General features: G+C 37.2%; 1 protein-coding gene across 2 annotated transcripts in view; it reads left to right on the plus strand.

Moving 5' to 3' along the window:
- The first annotated feature begins 478 nt into the window (after positions 1-478).
- The window catches only part of LOC121410657 (E3 ubiquitin-protein ligase arkadia-C-like), a 48,243-nt gene continuing 28,007 nt past the window's right edge, over positions 479-20,714 (plus strand). The window contains exons 1-2 of one of the 2 annotated variants that reach the window (XM_041602889.1): positions 479-749; positions 12,738-12,859. In XM_041602889.1, coding sequence (XP_041458823.1) covers positions 12,779-12,859 — 81 coding nt within the window. In that variant the 5' untranslated portion in view covers positions 479-749; positions 12,738-12,778. Of the gene's footprint in view, positions 750-8,264; positions 8,387-12,737; positions 12,860-20,714 lie in introns of those variants that run through there. The other variant, XM_041602888.1, reaches the window with a different exon arrangement.

Below are 20,714 nucleotides of genomic sequence, written 5' to 3' on the forward strand. Positions count from 1 at the left end.
ATAGCGAAAATCAAGCGCAAGAACCCATGTTTTTTATTTTTTTTTTTTACATATTTGGAATATGTACTGAAGTACCTCTGTGCAATATTTTTTGAAAAGACATGGATATCATTTTTTACGGTGGTAATACAAGTCAGAGACTGAGAGCAGAGGCCAGTGAACTTGAACTGCGTATTTTTCTTTCAGGCATTCCGCCATCTATGCTGCCACAGTGGTCATTGTGAATAAAAAAAATTATATGCCGCGGGTAAAAAACTAAATTCCGTGTTTACCACTGATAATGGACAGATCAGTGGTGTGTACCCGGCCCATGTAGGCCTACCACTCACATTAGTATGCTCATGGACCTATTATACGGTCCATGGTATGCGATATTACTAACGACCATAAACCACCTCTTCATATGCATGGTAGAATCACGCATGAACCAAGAAGTAACGCATAAACCATGCATGGTTATAGCTCCATGCATAAACCATGCATGGTTAAATCATAGAGCTATTTTAAACGGTATCTCTCGGCAAAACGGTGTACTTTGCCTCAGCTTTGCGAATGGAAAAATGGCAAACATGTCTGGAAAGGCTATGATTATTAGTTTTTCTTTAACTTTTTTACTCGGAGTAGTGATGGGATACAAAATAAACTCATGGTATAGGCGGTATCTCCAGAACAAAAGGGACAGGTTGAATCGGAAAGCATTTGATATCCAGAAGCAACTAACATCACAATAAAGCTATACGATGCACCGTGTAAGTCCCACTCGCTTGTTTTTCCTGTAGTATATATACCTGCCATAGGTATGCAATAGGCAATAGGCCTATATATATTTATTTATTTATTTATTAGAACATATTTATTCATGCAGCATAAAACTGTTTTTCATCAATGACCTGATGAAAACAATAAGAACAACGTAAATCATCATATAAGTAAAGTCAAAATCTAAGTCAAAGATAACAATGCTCGGTAACATAAATAAACAAATATTTTACTTCAATATGAATCCCTGAATCAAACTGAAATATTTAAGTTATCAAAAGGGAGCAATCACTATTCATAAAACTACTAACTGTATGATTTATTCACTGATAAAAAAAACATAATGTCGTTTGTAAATTCCGTGCAGCTCCCTGCATGGGTTTTAACCGACATAAGCTTATTTACAATTCTGTTTTTAGAATGAATGATATAGGCCTATACGATTTAAGGCCGATCACTGAAAATAAGCTGAGTAAAAATGGAAAAAAAAGTTAGTTACACCGAGTTTCAAAAGCAAAAATGAAAAAAAAACTAAGAAAAGAGAATCGCTATTCCAAAGTTTCGTTTAAAAATATATTTTTTTAAAGGATGTTTTATTATATTCTCTCGAAGGCAAAATACACAATAACATTCTATGAGCAATTTGTAAAAACTATATTTGAAACATAATTATAAATTATACAATAAATCCATTGCAAATATAATTATACATCAAACTTAAAAAATACTAGAAATTAATACTCATGCGTTTCAGCAATTACAAATGAAATATTAACAACATATATGACATAATAAGAGAGGAAGAAAAATGTTGTTCCACCTCCCACCCCCCCCCCCTCCGTCCCCAGGTTAGGAGCATTCTCCCCTTTATGCCTATACTCTACATGGAAGGGACTCCAATTCTCCGTATTGTTTTTTTTCTGTGTTTTTGTTTTGTGGCTTTGTCTCTCGTATGTATACCTTTGCCTCACTCTCCCTATTTATTCTTTTAATTAAGATTTTCCCATTTCCTTAAATGAAGAGACATCTTACCTCTACCTAGCGCCAGCCTTCTTTCTTCCCATTCTTCTTCTTTGAATTTCTTTTTAATTTCATCCATAATTATAAGTGCACCCTTTCCCTCCCTTTGAAGATAAAAAATTTAACAAAGATTAAAAAGTGATTGATTAAGCGTTCATTTCCTTCGTCCTTTAATTCTACACCTACAAGAATTTCCTCCCAGCTTAATTACCCGTAGAAATAAAACCAAACATCTCATTACAATAATCCAAACCAGACAAGCATATTCACATTCCAAAAAAAGATGGCGATATGTTTCCTCCTCTTTTTTACAATAACAACAAAGGTTATTTTGTTAGATTTTAAAACGGAACAAGTGATGATTTGTATAAGCAATGCCGTGCAACATTTTAAACTGAATAATCTACTGTTCAGAGTACATTGTCTTGGTCTCATAAAAATGTGTTCAATCTTTTCATAAGAGAAACTATATTTGTTTTTTAACCTTTCGAAAACATCAGGTATTGAGAAGTTACATTTCATAAAATTTGCATAAACGTTTTTAGATACTACTCCTCTATTGACAATTTTTTTTCTAGATGTAAATGATATTTCTTCCCTAAGAGAAGCCTTTTTGCTATCTATTTTCATATTTCGTTTCCAGCTGACTGGAAAAGTTTTATAAATTGACTCTATCAAATGAAAATCATTTATGTTTAAACCCTGTCTATGGAAGTACGAAAATGGCCTTAAGTTTCCATCATAATCCATAATATGTTTCAATCTGTAAATATTTTTTCATATATTTTTTGGTTAAATATGCATTTCCCTTCAATTCGTACAAATTAATTGTTAGAAAATATCTCATTTCCTTTAAATGTTTCAGATTTTAAAGGAAATATTAAAATGAGGATCGATAGTGAGGTTCGTCGTTCCCATTACATTTTCGGACTATTGAACCAGCAGAATTACGAACCTTATTGGCAATTGCAGATGAATGGATCTTCGGATAAACTCAAATCTTATTTCACTGTCAGATCAACAAACCCCGTTTTCTTTTCGGATAAACAAATCTTTAGACTATAATGCCACATACACGAAACCCTTTTCATTTTCGGATTACCGAACAGCCGAGTATGACAAAATGTCATTTGATTTTTTTAAAGAAATGACGAATAACATTTTCGGAATAACGCGCGTATACTGATCGAAGATCGATTTTTTAAAAAGAGGATTCTCTCTGAAAGAAGAGGAACTCATTATGATCAAGAGATAGTACCAGTTTCATAAAGGAGGCACTTCTTCATTCTGTTTTATCCGACAAAGTGTGTTGTCCGACTTAATGATAGTACCAATTTCTCTCAGCCAAATGATATAGCGAGTTTTTGCACCGCCAGGCAGAACGCATTCTAGAATACAGTGCATAAATTGGAAATGCCCGTCGAATTACATGCATGTACAATGAACAGCTGGGAGGCAGGGGCGGCGGAACGCATTTTCGTTGGGAGGGGGAGGGGGGCAAAGCCCCCAAGGGGCTCTTATAATGTCAAAATGGGCATTTTGATGCAAACTGTTATTTTCGACATGAGATTATCATCTACGTAAAGTAGCTGTGTGTTTTGTAGTAATCAAGTTGATCAAAGCATATTTGAAGTGATTTCTGATTAATGAAATAAATATTTAGGCTTCATTTTTCCGCGAGCGAGCGGAGCGAGCAAGAGGTTTGGAAGAAAAGGTTGTGCAACTGGCGTTTTGGTCAATCGCGCAAATTACTGTTAAAAGACATCCGTGCAAAATGTTGCGAGCGCGAATTGCGAGCTCAAACTTTTTGACCTTTCATGCACTAATACGACCTTAAAATTAAACTTTTCCCAGCAGTTTTGTTATCGTGATGAAGTTGTGTTTCTAACTAAAGAATCGATTACGAGCCCAACATTTTGTGATTTTCTAACCTAAAATCTATTATGTTTAACTTTAGAAAAGGTATATTTTATTTTGAAAAAGGGGCACATATCATTTTGAAAAAAGTGCAATTTTTTCCTCCTGGATTTTTTTTTGGGGCAAGTGCCCCCGCCCCCCCCGATTCCGCTGCCCCTGCTGGGAGGTCTACAGCAGTTCGGCCTATATGCTTCGGAGCTGATGTCGTTTGTCCAGAATCCACGACGAAACTGCTGTTTTGATTAACCAATAATTTTCGACAAAGACTTCTAGCTCACTCCTTGTCATGAAGGGGTGAGGGGGGGGGGGTCAAAAACTGCGATTTTGTTTTAAGAAAGAGGAAAAATAAGCAAAAAGGGTGGAGAGACTTCGGGAACCCCTAAGGGAGAAGGGCGTTTCCTATGAAAGCTTAACATCAAGGAAAGCTGAAAGACCATTTGTCGAACAAAAATGTTGACGAAATGTTTGCCTTGGATCTTCCGTGCAACCATATTTATATCGGCCTTTAACTTTTTGTCGATTTTTTTATATATGAAAATGAATTAATGAATTGCCGAATCAGGATGCGACCTGCACTCTAAATTCCAAGGATCTAAAATAAATCCAGATCGGCTGTGAATAGTGACCGGCCGAATATTAGATTTAAACCTTGTTGATTTAAAAATAAATCTTTTGATATTTAAAAGTTAATCTTTAAGATTTTGAATAAATAAAAAAAATCGGCCGGTCACTATTCACAGCTGATCTGGATATATCTTAAATCCTTTGAATTTAAAAATCAAAGTGTAGGACTAAAAATGACATGAACAGACATAATAATGGCCTAATTCATAATTTATCCCCATATTTGCTTGCACGATTACCTATAATGTTTATCGTACAAAGAATATTTCTAGTGTTTTCCTATATACCCTAAAATAATACCTCAAGTAATCGGGATAAAAAAACACGTACCCCCCTTTTAAATACTTATTTCGGTGATTTTGGAACCCTTTTGCACTATCATGGACCAACTACAACTACGTGCACTATGCATGTTGGAACGAGCATGTGGCGCCAATCTTGCAGTGCATGAGAGTGTCCTCACCCTGGCTGCGGGACACACCATGCTGGAATTTATCAGATGACTTTGTGAAAGAAAATAATTTCTTTGTTCATTTTCATTTTCAGTGCAGCGCTGGAACGTGCAGCTTGACAGTCTTCATGGCCTGTGGCCTGCAGGGGACAGTGGTCTTATTACAAGAATTTTAAGAGAAGCTGGAAGTATAACCCTGTACGAGACAAGATGATATCTGTTTAAAGTCGAAGTGATGATTAGGACTTAAACCAAAATTTCAAGATTCGATCGATGAAGGTGAGACCTTTCATGAAAAATAATGATACGTACATGGGACATTACGACTGTAGAGTGATCAACGTTATAGGCCCAAATAAAGAGGCCTAAATCTCATTCTGTTCGGCATCATAAAAATCAGAACTGGCATGGATCCTATATACTCGACGACGGAGCTTCTTGACCATGCAGTTATTTGGAGAACAATAACAATTCCTTATTCATTTACTTTCCATTCTTTTTTTTTTATTTATGTATTTATTAAAATCAATGCATAACATGTAATACACAATATATAAACAACTCTCCAAGGTTTGGAAATAAAACAGATCAATGAGAATTAAAATATATACACGTGATTGAAATTATTAGAAAAAAACAACAAAAAAGTGATTATAACAATAAAAGCAAGGCAGAGTACACATAGAATAAACAACAGTATATCTAAAATGAATCAACCTGTGAAGCAAAAACCTCGAGAACGAATTGTTTCAAAATCTTAAAAGCTTGTTGGGCTCCCGGGAAAGGAGAAAAGCAAAAACGTCTATCGGCGCAAGAAAAAAATTATACCATAAGATGGTTGATGGGCCAGGCCAAGAATGAGACAATCCGCTGCACCCCCCCCCCCCTCCTCTCACTCACACACAAACACTCCATCACGAAACCACCAACACAGGCAACACCCCCCTCCATCTCCTTTCCCTCTCTTGAATTTACTATCCATTCTTCTTGGGGGTGGGGGCAACCTTCAGAACTCTCATAATTGCAGATGAATTAGTCGTAATCTCGACAGTGATGTGTACTCAAAATATATATTAATGTTTCAACTTCTCTGCTGTGCTCCCTTTGTCAATAATATTATGATGGCGATAGTTGCAGTATATATGATAAAGATAATTATGATGACGATGATGAATTTATGACGACGAAGATGATGATTTCACAGAGTTTTCTTATTCATGTAGACATATTTCCTTGCACCCTGTATAGATATTTTATGATAAATAAATGATATTGTATTTCATTTAAAAAGAGGAAGAAAACCTTTTTCTCAATAAAAACTCAATTGAATTATTAATGTCTATTAAAGCTTATTTTATGTTTTTCCACGTCTGGTTTGTTTCTGACATTTTTCTTCTTATGCGTACACCACTTGAACCAGGTTAGTCATGTCAAGATCGAGTTAAGCATACATGACTTGTATACGCTATAAGATTATCTAGCTGTCATTAAAAAAACGTCGTATATAGGCCTACAAGTTTAAATTGAATGGACATTCTTTAGCTCTCGCTGAGGGTTCTCTTTTGTAGGTCTTCAAATTGATTTGTTCATCATTATATTCTCAAGGTCTATACTATGTTGTAATTTTTTTTTCATTTCTCAAGCTTATGGTATAACGAATAAAAAAATAATTTGTGCAGTATTTCGATAAATTCCGGAATAGAACTCGATCACCGACTGATTGTTTCTATCTTGATTGATTATCATAATTATGGTTGATTGGGAGAGAAAGAGGAAATTAGAGAAGGGTGGAATGATCTGAGAGATGGGGTGAGGAGAGAGAGGTAGGCGGGGGCAGATCCCCCCCCCCCCCCGCACAGCTCACCGAGAAAAGGGGGGAACGAAAGACTGAGAAAGAAAGAAAGAAAGTGAGAAAGGGTTAATAAATAAAGAGATGGCAATTAAATGAAAATGGAACGATGATTTATGGCGGAAAGGGAAAGAAAAGGGAAAAACGGGTAATGAGGTAGAATGGAATGAGCTAAATGTTAGGGGGGAAAGAGAGTGAGAAAAAAAACATATATAGTCGGGTTGCCGATGATTAGAAATATAGTCCAGTCATTTTAACTTTTCACTTGGAACAAATTGCAACAGAATTTATTATAATGCAGAACATTTCTTTGAGGTCCATAGAAGACTATACTAAAAGTCCCAGAAAATCTGAATGGGGAAAGTATTCTAATTTGCATAAACATAATGGTTAATTTTGGTCATATTCGCTCATTAAGTTTACGTAGCAGACGACGCTAGTGTATACTATGTACTCAGACCCGGGGAGTGTTTCATCAACATTTTTGTCTGACAAGTTGTCAGATCTGACATCTTTCCTTGATTCTGATTGGCTGAGAGACAATGTTACTATGGTAACTGTCGGATAAAACAGGACTTGTCGAATAAAACATCTGACAAGTCCTTTCATGAAACGCTCCCCAGGTCAGAATGGTCACAGGGGGTTGATTCGCTACAAAATGCAGTACACACAACAGTGCTGCATGCACTGGCATGCAAACTTGGAACGGGCTGAAAAGCACAACTGTTACGTATTCAAAACCACAGAAGCGAGACCAATGATTTTTTTTTTTAGAAGTTAGAACAAGAGTTGAACTTTCTATTTTAATACATTTAATTGAGAATATTTTTGTTATTTTTGGAAGTAATTTAGCCGCATATCAGAGGGATATTTTTTGGGAAACGCTGTAAAGGCCTACCCCGTGATTTGATTGAAAATATAATGGCTGAATCTTGAAAGGTTTCGGGGCTCCGCGGACCCCACCCACAAGTCACTGGTGTACAAATGGAAGGTTTTGGGGCATGCCCCCAAAAGGTTTACGACCAAGAACAAAAAAAAATAGTGTAAGATAATATGTTTAGATTTTCTGAATATCATGTCGAAATCTCTCATAAGTGAGGTTCAGGGGCGTCGATCCATTTTTCAGATGGGGGGCCGGGGGCAAAATCATGAATAAATTTTCCAAAGGCGCTCGATCAGACAAAACAAACTAACTCACACACACACATATGCCTATATATATATATATATATATACATGTATATATATATATATGTATATATACACACACACATATATATTTATATATATATATATATCTCACCAGCAGAGTAATGCGAGCGCAAAGCGCGAGCTGAAAATTTTGAAGTTCGATCTGAAAAAAAATTGAGTTTAATTGACGTTTTTAATAAAGAACAATATATATATCTCCAACAAAACATTATTGCAAATCAACTTTGAGCGGCCGATCGGGGAAAGCTGGAGCTGGATCCACCCCATAGAGTTGGATATCTAAGCGTTATCCAACTCTCTGATCCACCCCCGGGATCCACCCCTAGTGTAATGGACTGTTCGATATTATATTTTCGCGTATTATTATCTATTTTTTGGAATTAGCATTTTTTTGAGCATTTGCCACAGCCGCCCTCTAGCGCTGTTAGGCAGCCAGTTAATGCCAAATAAATAAATGTTGGCTAGGTATCTTCCGTTCTGACGTTACGTTACCGCCAGACACGGCGCAAACATCTCAAAAAGAGTGATGAAATAGACTCCTAAATTTTCAGAAGGTAAGTCATATCTCATTCATAGAACATAGGTATAGTTCTACTAATAATATGGATCAAATATACTTATCGATTTGTATTTAACGTTAGAGTTGTGAGTGTCGAGTGTGCACTCGGTCGACTGCCCCGTCCGACTGTGTCTGTGACTGCATTGGGTGATTTCAACTTGGTGTTCGTGTTGTGTTGAGAGCGTGAAAAGGCTCCTGAACCGAGCCCCAACAGTGAGCTGAGTTCAGCAGAGATGCCAAGTTAAAAAAATGTTATGCGTGAGATTTTCATGACTCGACGTCTCTGTGCGCGCGGCCAGTACTGACACTCGTACGTTGCGAAAAGGCGTGCGCGCAAGAGATATGGGCTTCAAAACCATGCGAGATGCACGCACGCGATTCATCGTATCACGTATTATTAGCTGTGCGCTGACTACTGCACTCTCGATTCGTCTCGAGATCTCGCGTGCCGGGCTAGACAAGAAGGCGGTCGGCCAGTCGTATAATCTGGCAATAATGCTACTTTTTCTCTTTTTTTTCTGTCGGGTCACGTTGCGTGAGAAAAATGGGTGCCATGCGTGAGATCGTGAGACGGACCCTGAAATAATGCATGAGTCTCACGCACAATGCGTGAGACTTGGTAGCTCTGGTTCAGAGGAGCGATACCGATCGCGTTATCGATATCCTATGACGTCATGCCGCTGCGCTGCTGATCATCTCAACTTTACGCGAGAATTTTTCGACGACGAAAGTGAAATCGGGAAGAAATGGCAGTAAAATCTTATTTATCGTACAGAATGCACAGGTTAAAATCACTGCAAAAATCAGAAAGCATAAATATTATTTTTCATTAAAATGTGTAAAACTCTAATGACTTGCGCTCATCTTAACTGTAATTTTACGGGGATGTTCGCCACCTGTTCGTGAACTACAGTTCATCAACACCAACACCGAACTTGAAATCAGGATTTTCCCAATCCCTGGGAGTTGGTGTTGGTGAATAGGGAAATTGCACGTAGATCGTCAACACCAGCTGTAATGCTCGGTTCAGCAGACGGCATTCAACACCAGCGCTCGACACGAACTACCGGAAATACGTCATATTTTCCGAGGTCAATCCCAACACCAGCGTGATTTCAAGTACCGGTACGGTGTTGTAGCTGGTGTTGGTGTTGTCCCAACACCAACACCAGATTTCAACACTGTACTTGAAGTCACCCACTGTGTGATTGTGTGACGTGAATCCACAGTGACTTGAAATTGTTTTGTGTAGTGTGCATGCTAGCCTATTCAATAGCAATGTTGCATTGCATTTTTAGGGAAGAGTTCCAGATGCACCCCACTAAAATTTAAGATGAAAATATGGAGAAGGTTCAAAATCATTACAGTGTTGATCAGTTTGCTCCCCTTATAAAACTAGATTAGAACCCTCCTATTCCTCGCACAAACATGACAAAGTCAGAATCGCGTTTACAATTACACCACTGAGACAGTTTGGCAGTGGAGTGGGTCTTGCGTCCACAACACACGACCTCAATGACTTGACTTTTCTGTGCATGACAGCATGTTATGAACCCATGAGTGGCTGTAGTGATGATCTGATACAAAAAGTTTTTAAAAATATTTGACAATTTTATCTGGCAGTCATGGCAGTGGCCCGGGGGGGGGGGGGGCACTCGACGAAAAAGTAGTAGGGGTGTGCCGCAGGTGAAACAAAAAACGGGCCTTGGAGCGGGCTAATTGTAATAAAGAGGGTCCTCGGAACAGGCTTCTGAACTACAAATGTTTGTGAAAACGGGGGTCCTTGGAACGGGTCGCCTGCATGTGAGTGCATATATGCATTTATGGAACGGGCATACGTGCATTCTGCAGCTAGCCCGGCGACATGGGCGCCGGGTGCACTAGCGCACAGACGATAGTCCGACAGCGCACTGTGGCCGCTTTTCACCAAAATTGCGGCTCATTGTAGCAGATAAATGCAACCGGAACGGCGTAACGGAAAATATGAGAAGCTTTGGAGCAGATTTCTTTTTTCTTGATAAGAAGAAAAATGCTATGCTTTGGAGCGGCTTTCTTTGTACTTTTTCTCAAGACCAAAATGCTATTCCTTGGAACGGAAATTTTAGTGTAAAAATGGGGGTCCCCTCCACGGCACATACCCACTATACATTATATATTGAGTAAGCTTTTTCGGTATTGATATTTTCAATACCGGTATTACTAACAGCTTCAATACCGGTATACCGACTTTATACCGAGTAAATTCCCAATTTATTGTGCAAACAAGTGTCCGATGTTTGTTTAGCCCTGATATGGCCTCGGATAAAGAGGGGATGCTTGTGGTCAGCTGAGGAATGCTCAGCATGGTCCATTCTCATTGACAAAAACTTTCTCTTTCTTTACCAAAAGTTATACGATCATGCTCTCTCCCCAACGAGAGCTGTGAATTATCTGTGCATGTGTGCAAAATTATCTCAGCAAGCACATGATACGAAATCAATAAGTCAAGTTGCCAAATGCTACACCGCACAAACTCACTGCTACTTACTTTGCTCAAAGTGTGTACATGCCCTAACTTCCAAGCACCAAAATTCCCTGCTAAAACTGTCAAGGATATATGCGTGATTTTCCCTTCACCGATCTGGCCCCACTCATTCACATTCAGATTCGCCCCGGCCCCTTTTGTTTACCACTCACATCAACACGTGTTCGTCGAAGGTTCAAAGTTTGTTGACCTCAAATTTTGACGTCTCGTAAATAACTGTTCTTATAAATGTTCATTGTGTTGACCCCCCCCCCTCTTGTGAATCTCCACGTTGTCTAAAAGTAACTCCCCCCTAAACTTCTTATCCCCCAGCTCACTCATTTTTTCTTGCTTTTGTTTTTCTTTATCTCCCCCAGCCCCTTAATTCTTCACTCTCTCTTTCCCATCGGCCCATTCTCTCCCCGTCACCACCCCTCTCTTACCACGAACAATCAACACCCTCCTCTTCTCCGAATCTGATCTACCCCTCTTTTTTGTCAATTTCATCTTTCACACATGCCAAATATTAGTTGATCAACATCTTATCACGCCACGAGACCATCATAAATTTAAATTACAATCAATCCAATAGTTTATTTTATTTTATTCATGACTGCACATGCACAAAACACCCATCACATTCACAAATCACACAAATATTCTCAGCCACTTTCTTCCATTTACGATCACTTCACAGATCAAAATAAACAAAGAGGGATGGCGTAACATTTTTTTTCCTGTTAATGTTATCAACATTTTCTGTCTTTTTTTTTATTTTCATATTTAATTCATTTTTTAATATTCATTAATGTATTTTTTTCTTTATGTATTTATTTTTTTTTTTTGGGGGGGTCAGACGATTTTTGTAGCAGGCTTACATGTATAGTATAAAAGTAAACTTGTCATAATTGAAACAAGTCAAGAGCAGTCCAGAAAATTTAAAGAAAAAAAGTGTTAATCCCTGTGGTTTGTCTGTCAATGCACAGCACCCCCCCCCCAAAAAAAAAAAAATCAGTGGACATTCCCATTGATACAAGTTAAGAGCAGTCCGAGAAAAAAAAACTGGCATAAAGAAAAAAACAAGTGTTAATCCCTGTGGTTTGTCTGTCAATGCCCCAAGCCAAGGTTGATACTTTGTTGAAGCCCGCAATACACCACGTGGTCAAAAGGCAGGCTAGGAAGTGTTTCAAAAAGAGTTTTGTCAGTGATTTTGTTTGTGTAGCTAGAGGGATGTTACAAGCTAGGAAACCCTCGCATGTGATTGGCGGAAAGCAAATCTGTTGTTGAAACCACTGAAAAAACTCTTCATGAAACGCTCCCGTCTCGGTCGACTTCGTTGTTTACACTGTAGCTGTGTACACGAGTGCATGGAGCTGAGCCGACATGCACCCCAGTATCAGTAGCGGTGGGGCCGAGGCCTTATGCAGCGGCTAACGGAGCTCAGACAGTAGTTAAGGGGAGATGTATTCATGATCGAGGTTAGATTATTGGATTCTGATTTCATTAAATACGTTGAGAGAGCCAAAGAACTTACTGTTTTGGCTTAATTTTACTGTAAAAATACCCATAAATGACAATACAGAAGAAAATACCGGTAATTATTTTCAACTTTTGGTATGACGGTATTTCGGTATTGAAATTTCAACGGCGGTATCCATACCGGTATGACTTTCATACCGAACGGTATTACTAATACCGGTATGACTTTCATACCGAACGGTATTACTAATACCGGTATATCGAAAAAGCTTAATATTGAGTGCCCCCCCCCCAGGGCAGTGGCAAACATTGGGAGGATATTGACCTTGTAAATTTACATGTAGACTCTTGTATTTCATTCTAGGTTCTCTGGGTGTAAACACAATACAGACCCTGTGCTAAACTATGGAACAGGAGTTGATGAGCAAAGGCCATGTGACCAATGAAGCCTTGTGGCCAGATTCAACATCTTCTAGTCAAAATCAGGTCAGTGAAATTAATAGTGAAAAGGGTAGATTAACTTCTAAGTTTTTACATGTACATGTATGCTAGCCAAGTCTTATGTCATTTCTCATCTGTGCACCTGCCTACTCCAGAGAGCGCCAGTGGCAGAGTCTACTATTATAAAAGCAATCATGCACTGCGAGTAAATCTGAATGTACATGTTGTCTCACACATAATCAGTGAAATGAAGTAATGCAGACTAAGCTTTTTTTGTAACCAATATTCCATATCTTTTTTTTTCACTTTAAGCGCTGAAATTCTTAATGTGATTTTTGTCTCGCCTGCATACATGTACAATGTAGCAAAGTGAGACTTAATGTGACACATTTTCGGTGGTTTGACTCAACATCAACGGCACAGACTTCAGCGTCTACAGAACATGGCCACACGTCTTGTGTCCCTTAAAAGAAATAGAGTCCACATTGCTCCAATTCTGTGTGACCTACATTGACTGCCTGTCAAACAGAGAATAGCCTATAAACTTGGGGTCCTTGAATGTAAAGCGCTAACCGATAAATCTCCACCCTACATATCAGAGCTCTTATCTCAGCATAGACCAACATGCAGTCTCAGATCAGCAGATCAAGCATTGCTGACTGAATCTCTCAGCCACACAAACTGGGGTGACAGAGCCTACTACATCTCTGGACCAAAGCTATGGAATAGCCTTCCCCAATTTATCTGAAGAGCAGAGACCCAATAAACTTTTGAGTCTTCCCTGAATACACTTTCTGTTCCCCACTCCAACATTATTGCAAGAATAACTCAATTGTAGCATTACTAGGACAGTACTTGAACTGAATGATGATCCTAAGCACTGTTTGAAGACATTGGTATTTGTGAGATACATGTATTTCCTATTTTTGAGCAAGCGCCATGAGCGCCCAGCTGAGGCGGATACCGGCGCTTTACAAGAACCCATCATCATCATCAACAGGTATTACCAATCATTTTGAGTGAGTTTCAGGTTACATGACCAAGGTCAAAGTTCATTTAGGGTCAATGAATTTTGACCATGGTGGGGGTATCAACATTGAACTCTTTACCAAGGTAAATGTCAATATAGCTTAATTGAAACTAGTTTATGGTCATGAAACTTGGACATTTAATAAATTATCACTGATTGTCTTGTGCTAGTTTCAAGACACATGTTTGGGGTCAAAACTTACGTCAATAACATTTAGGGTCAATGAACTTTGACATTGTTTGGGTATCAACATTGAAATCTCAACCAATGTTGAGGGTTAAAGTCAACATTTAAATCTCAACCATTGTTAAAGTTTGAAGTCCATCACTAAAAAATCTTGATTTGAATAAGTAGAGAAAAATCAAACTAGCATAACGCTGAAAAATTCATCAAAATGGGATAAAAAGTTATGGCATTTTAAAGTATCGCTTACTTTTCACAGAATAGTGATATGCACAACTAAGTGACAAGCAAATGAGTCAGTCAATGATGTCCAACCCTCAGTATTTCTTTTGTTTTTTATTGTTTGAATCATACAATAATTCATTTTTTACAGATTTGAAATAAAGGACCAACTTGACTGAACCAGATAGTAATAAACAATGTTAATTCTACATGTTCAGGGAGGAATTAATCATTGTTTCACTTGACAATGAGGAGAAAATTAGAATATTCATATTTCAGATAATAAAACAGGGCGCGACAAACCCGCTTGCCCGGGGCAAGTGAAAATGACGTGCGGGCAAGCACCTCTCAAAGTTAATTGCCCGATCGGGCAAGTGGTTGTTGCGTCTTTTTTTTCTGTACCGTACCTCGTTTTTCCATAAATCATCCAAAATCCACACTCAAAATCATGAATAAGCCTTAAAAAATAGCGAGTAGCGCAGTTTCAAATTCCGAAATTTGCGTTATTTTTTCTGTACCACGTATTTCCATACATGGTACCAGGTATGAAAAAAATCAACGCAATGGCCAGGAAACAGTTGAATGTAGTATAGGGGTCCATTATGACTACCACCATGTGCAATTTCTAATGCACATTTTCCCCCTTCCGATATCACAATTCTGTGATAAAATAATTGGAATTACACAGGAAATAAATCACAGAGTCTAGTAACCTCGCATTGGTGAGTTGTCATGTCATTCGGCTTTGCTTTTCAAAACGGCCTATTAACATCCAAAATAACTTGCCGTATTTGTTAATTATAACTTAAAATTCATTTGTTTCCCTTTTTGAGGGGATGAGGTAAATATCAGACAATAAATCATCAAACAAAGCTCCATCTATTTTACAAGGCCGGCGGGAGGCTCACACACGTGCGCATACTAGCTAGCCAGTCTGAGCTCTGTCTCTCTGCCAGAGCTCTGGGGGACAATTCGCTCAGTAGAGGCCTCAATGATGGTGATTTTCTGTTTCAGACAGAGTTTACATTTCGGGTATATTATTCAAAACTTCCAATAAAGTTTGATGATTTCTTCATTGTCATGTATATTTAAGTTATTAATGAATACATTCTCACCGAATTTAGACTCCCCCATAGAGAAATGCAATTTTCGTAAAAGTCTGCGTTTTCAAAGAACTTCAGGAAAAGTTAGGGTATGTGGGCCTTTATTACATGGCCGAGTACAGGTTATTGTACTGGAATAGGCGAAGTAGAAATTAGATATTGAATTCATTTATATCAAAGTTCAACTCACAGTCACACCCACACAAACACACGCACATACACACACCCAAGATTCTAAGCATAGTGAAAAAAAATTACTTAAAAATCATACAATATTAAACAATGTTACTAATAATTTATTAATAAGTATTCCTCAAAATAGAAAAAAAAGTAGCATGTGAAATCATGTAGATGAAATTATTGACCGAGTGGAACATCATAAAATGATGAAGAAAAGACTTGATGGTTTCCAACTAATTATTTTTTTTTAAATCAAGGAAATATGGAAAATAAATGACCATTTCATGGATTTAAAGATGCAAAATGTGAAATTTTAGCCACTCCACTTTTGATGATAAAATAATTTTTTTCCGAGTCAATAAAGAGCTGAACATTTTTCACTGGCTTTCTTTATAGTTTCCAACTACGGTAAATGAAAGCAATTCTAAGGAAATATGTTATGCAGGTAGCCATTTCATGGATTTAAAGATGCAAAATATGAAATTTTAGCAACTTTTGTTGAAGGGTTTTTTAAAACCTTAAATACCCATAAAATATCGATTTTTTTTCTCCAAAATAAACGTAAAGACTCAGGCCTACGTTGCTGAAAATATCCTTTTCAATGTGTGTTCTTTTATACTGGACATGATTCACAATTGTTATTTTGTATGCCTTAATAAAAATAAGAGTAGTGCCATCATAATGAAAAAAATATTTTAAAAATTGGGCAAGCAGTTTTTTCTATCGGGCAAGCAAATTTTTTCATCACTTGCCCAACAGGGCAAGTGACGAAAACAATTTTTGTAGAGGCCTGTTAAATAAAATACAAAAAAAGTGAGTGAATGACGTCATCAGTTTCCTCATTTGCATACCGACCAGGATTATTTTTGTGAAAATAAGCAAAACTTTTAAATGTCATAACTTTTTTATTTTACATCCGATTTTGATGAATTTTTCAGTGTTTGTAGGATTTTTCTCTTAATTCAAATTAATTTTTAGTTGGGGTGGACTTGTCCTTTAAGTTTTTGAATATTTGATTACATGTACATGTACTTTGAAAGTAAATGGATCTGATTGCATGAAACTTGGACATAAGGGTAATAAATCAAGTATCAATTATCATTTCGTATGAGTTTCAGGTCACATAATAAAGGTCAAAGGTCATTTAGGATCAATGAACTTTTTAGTATTCTATTTTCTTATGAAGGGTGTTTTTGTCTTGCCGCCATAGCAGAGCGAAACTATAAGTATAAGTTTGGGGTTTCAACATTGAACTCTTTACCAACGTAAATGTCAGTATACATGTCGCTTTGAAACTAGTTATGAATGTAGTTCATCCAAAATGTATCGTCCAAAATGTACCCTTGCACGGCTTTAGGAGGTGACGTCACAATGCGATTTCATTGAATAAGTTGACAATGCGCATACAGCCCGCGCGCTTGTGGGCCCGGCTTGTGGGATTTTGCTTTTCGCTTTCGATATTTTTGCTCCCTTTTCATAGATTACTGCAGGGAAAAACTCTTGTTTTTTATATTTTCGCTAGAAATTTCCGAGGCGTTGTACAACACAAATAGCGAATATTCTTATTCGTGCAATGGTGCGAGATTTCGCATTCGGTGAAAGAAAGAAACGCTATAACTTTCTTTCACCTCATGCGAAATCTCGTACCATCGCACTCATGCCTATTCGCTATTTGTATACTGAACATCCTGTCTGAGTTTCAGGTCACATGACCAAGCTCAAAGTTCATTTAGGGTCAGTGAATTTAGACCATGTTTGGTGAACCAATGCCGTAATCTTAACCAATTTTTAGTTTTTGAAATATTATCATAACTTAGAAAGAATATGGAAAATAGTTCATGAAACTCAAATAAGAGGGTAATAGTGTATCACTGAAGATCCCGCTTGAGTTTCAGGTCACATGACCAAGGTCAAAGGTCACTTAGGGTCAAAGAACTTTGGCCATGTTGAGGATATTTGTGGAATTGTCATAACTGAAATTTTGTAGATTTAGTTCATGAAACTTGGACATACATGTCAGATAAATTAAGTATCCCTGAACATCCTTTGAGAGTTTCAAGTCACATTACCAAGGTTAAAGGTCATTTTGGTTCCAAAGGTTATTTTGGGTCAATGAACTTTTGTAATGTTGGGGGGGGGGGGTATTTGTGAAATTGTCAACATAATTTTAAAGTTAAATGACACTTAGACATACATGTAGGAGCAAACAGTACATGAACATGTATGCCTGAATTGAGCACATTTCAGGTCACATACATGTAACCAAGATCAAAGGTCCTATAAGGTCAATGAACTTTGGCCATGTTCTAAGGTACATGTATATTTGTTGATTTGGCATCATAAGACATGAGAAAGACTAAGAAAGTTAATCAAGTGTGAATGATTGTTTTTCCCATTAGGTCACATGATCATGGTCAAAGATCATTTTTGGTCAACGGACATACATGTAGTACTTATTATCATATAAATGTTTTCTTTTGAGAATGATTTTTCAATAGCTGTTTTCAAATTCAGCACTGTTGCTATATCGAACCTCACATAATGCAGGTGAGACTGCCAGAGGCGTTTGACTTGTTAAATGAGCCAGTGATGTACATGTAGTCCCTTTGAAAACATGAAGATACATGTCATGTACATGTACGTGCCATTCTTGTTTAAATCTTCAAAGTTTGATGGGGATGGGATTCAGTGTACCTATTAGGCAGGGAGTTGGTCCTTTGAAAATCTTGCTGATTTAACTACTTCCTTTGATAGTTTCTGTCTAATAGTAAAACATGTACTCATAAGACTTCACACATACATTGTCTTTGGAATGAAGATGCATTCCTCATACAGTCAAATTGTACTACATGTACATGTACATTGTACTTTGTCTGGCAATTGCACAACATTGCAATAAATCAGCGGAAACGTACTCTTAAATAGAAAAAACTATTTCCTCAGTTTTGCCCAATGGTCATGAGAAATGGCATACTCAATGGTAGAGTAAAGACATATGAGATACAATTTTTTAATGTGTTGGATTCTGTTCTGAGTTGTCATGGTAATGGCATGTAAAAGTAATAGCTATCAATCATTGCAGAGCAAATTACTTTTAAACCATTTTTTTGTCAGTGTTCATTTTGAGACTTTGCTCACACATCTGACTTGAGTGTATGTATTGGATACTTTTTGCCATAGTAATGGCATATTAAATCATGCAAAAAATATTTACCAGTACATTTTCTGCTGTATTTAACTGTTGTCTTGGGTATTTAGTTTAATAGTCTTCATAGATTTTTCTAGAGGTTTTTTTTCAATAGAGAAGTAAAAAGAGAAAGATAGTATATCATTTTTGTTTCAATATTTATTGCATATTAATAATTTGATTAGAATAGTTGTAGTGCTACAAACTAAAATGCTAATATAATGAAAACTGCATAAATGAGCTGAGAAACTCACATGAACATTCCACTTTCGAAAATGAAGAGCAAGTTTTTTATTTTTTTCTAGTAAGGTACATGTACAGTGTACTATGTACATGTAGGCCTATATACTGTAGTAACCTGCCAATGTAAAATGTACTTCTTCATGTAAACTGTAAGTAATAGTTCATTGAATTGCATTGCATTTAAAGGGGAAGTTCACCCCAGATTGAAAAAAAGTTAAAGTAAAAATAGCAGATAGAATAATTATATAATATTGACTGGCCTTGAGGGGAACATCAAATATTTTGCCAGCAAAAGAATCATATTGGCCCGAGTCTTTAGATGAGAGCAATATGGGTCATTTAAGGGCAATATATTTGATGTTCCCTGAAAGAAGAGCTACATGTAGTCAATATTTTTATTATCATCCAAATCAGATATCTAGAGCAAAAATCATGATAATGGGGATATTTCTTTTAAAAATAGAGTTCTATTGTGTCATGTTAATATTGGTCTAAACTCTGCAATTTACCATTATGACGTACTTGCAAGCGCTCGGATCCAGCGTTGTCTTTATTATGACGTATATTGTTGGTGCGCGGTTCCTTATGAAGCGTATCTCTTTATACGCATCCACAAATGCCCGGATGTGAGACCAGGAAAAATACAAAGGTATATTTTGCGTCGTCTCTGCATGCAAAGTAAATACGCGCATTGAGACCGAGGAAAATGCAAACAATATACAGGTCTACCCTTCCCGATATTCAGAAAATGTAGGGTAATACGGTTTTGTAAATGACCAGCTCAGATGTCTGATATGGTGATAATAAGAAATATTGCTGAAGTTTGATTTGATGGTGGCAGCGTCATCAACATTGAAATCTTAACCAAGGTTAAGTTGAAATTTCATCACAATTTAAAAAGTTTATGGACCTAGTTCATGATTCTTGAAAAGTCATAAGTCATAAGGGTAAAAAGTATTACTGAACATCCTCCCTGTGTTATGCATTGTAAGTCACATGACCGAGGTCAAAGATCATTTAGGGTCAATGAACTTACACCATGTTGGCATTGTTTGGGTATTTATATCAAAATCTTATTAACTAAGGTTAAGTTTTTGAAATGCCATCTAACTTTAATAGAAAGTATATGGACCTATGTGTAGTTCATGAAACTTAGACATAAGGGTAATGGTGTATCACTGAAGATCCTGCCTGAATTTAAGGTCACATGACCAAGTTCAAAGGTCACCTATGGTCAACGACCCTTGGCCATGTTGGGGGTATTTTGGGAATTGTCATCCTAACTGAAATTCTATGGATCTAGACATCTAGTTCATTAAGCTGAGACATAAAAGCAATCAAGTATCCCTAAACATCCTGTATGAGTTTCAGGTTACATGACCAAGGTCAAAGGTTAAGGGTCATCAAAATTTGGTAATGCTGGGGGTATTTTTGGAATTGTTATTATAACTTTAAAAGTGTATGGATCTAGTGCATGAAACTTGTACATAAGAGCAACCATGTACATGTATTCCTAAATCCCGTGCGTGCCGCATTTCAGGTCACATGACCAAGATCAAAGGTCATTTAAGGTCAATGAACTTTGGCCATGTTTGGGGTATTTACAAAACTTAGAAAGTTTATGGATCTAAATCATCTAATTCATGAAATATAGACATACAGTAAGGGTAACCAAGTGTGATTGATAGCTGTTTTCAAAATCAGCACTGCTGCTATACCGTACACATATATTAATTGCATTAAATACAGGTG

The sequence above is a fragment of the Lytechinus variegatus genome, chromosome 3 (genome assembly GCF_018143015.1).
Source record: "Lytechinus variegatus isolate NC3 chromosome 3, Lvar_3.0, whole genome shotgun sequence".
Classification (NCBI taxonomy): Eukaryota; Metazoa; Echinodermata; class Echinoidea; order Temnopleuroida; family Toxopneustidae; genus Lytechinus; species Lytechinus variegatus.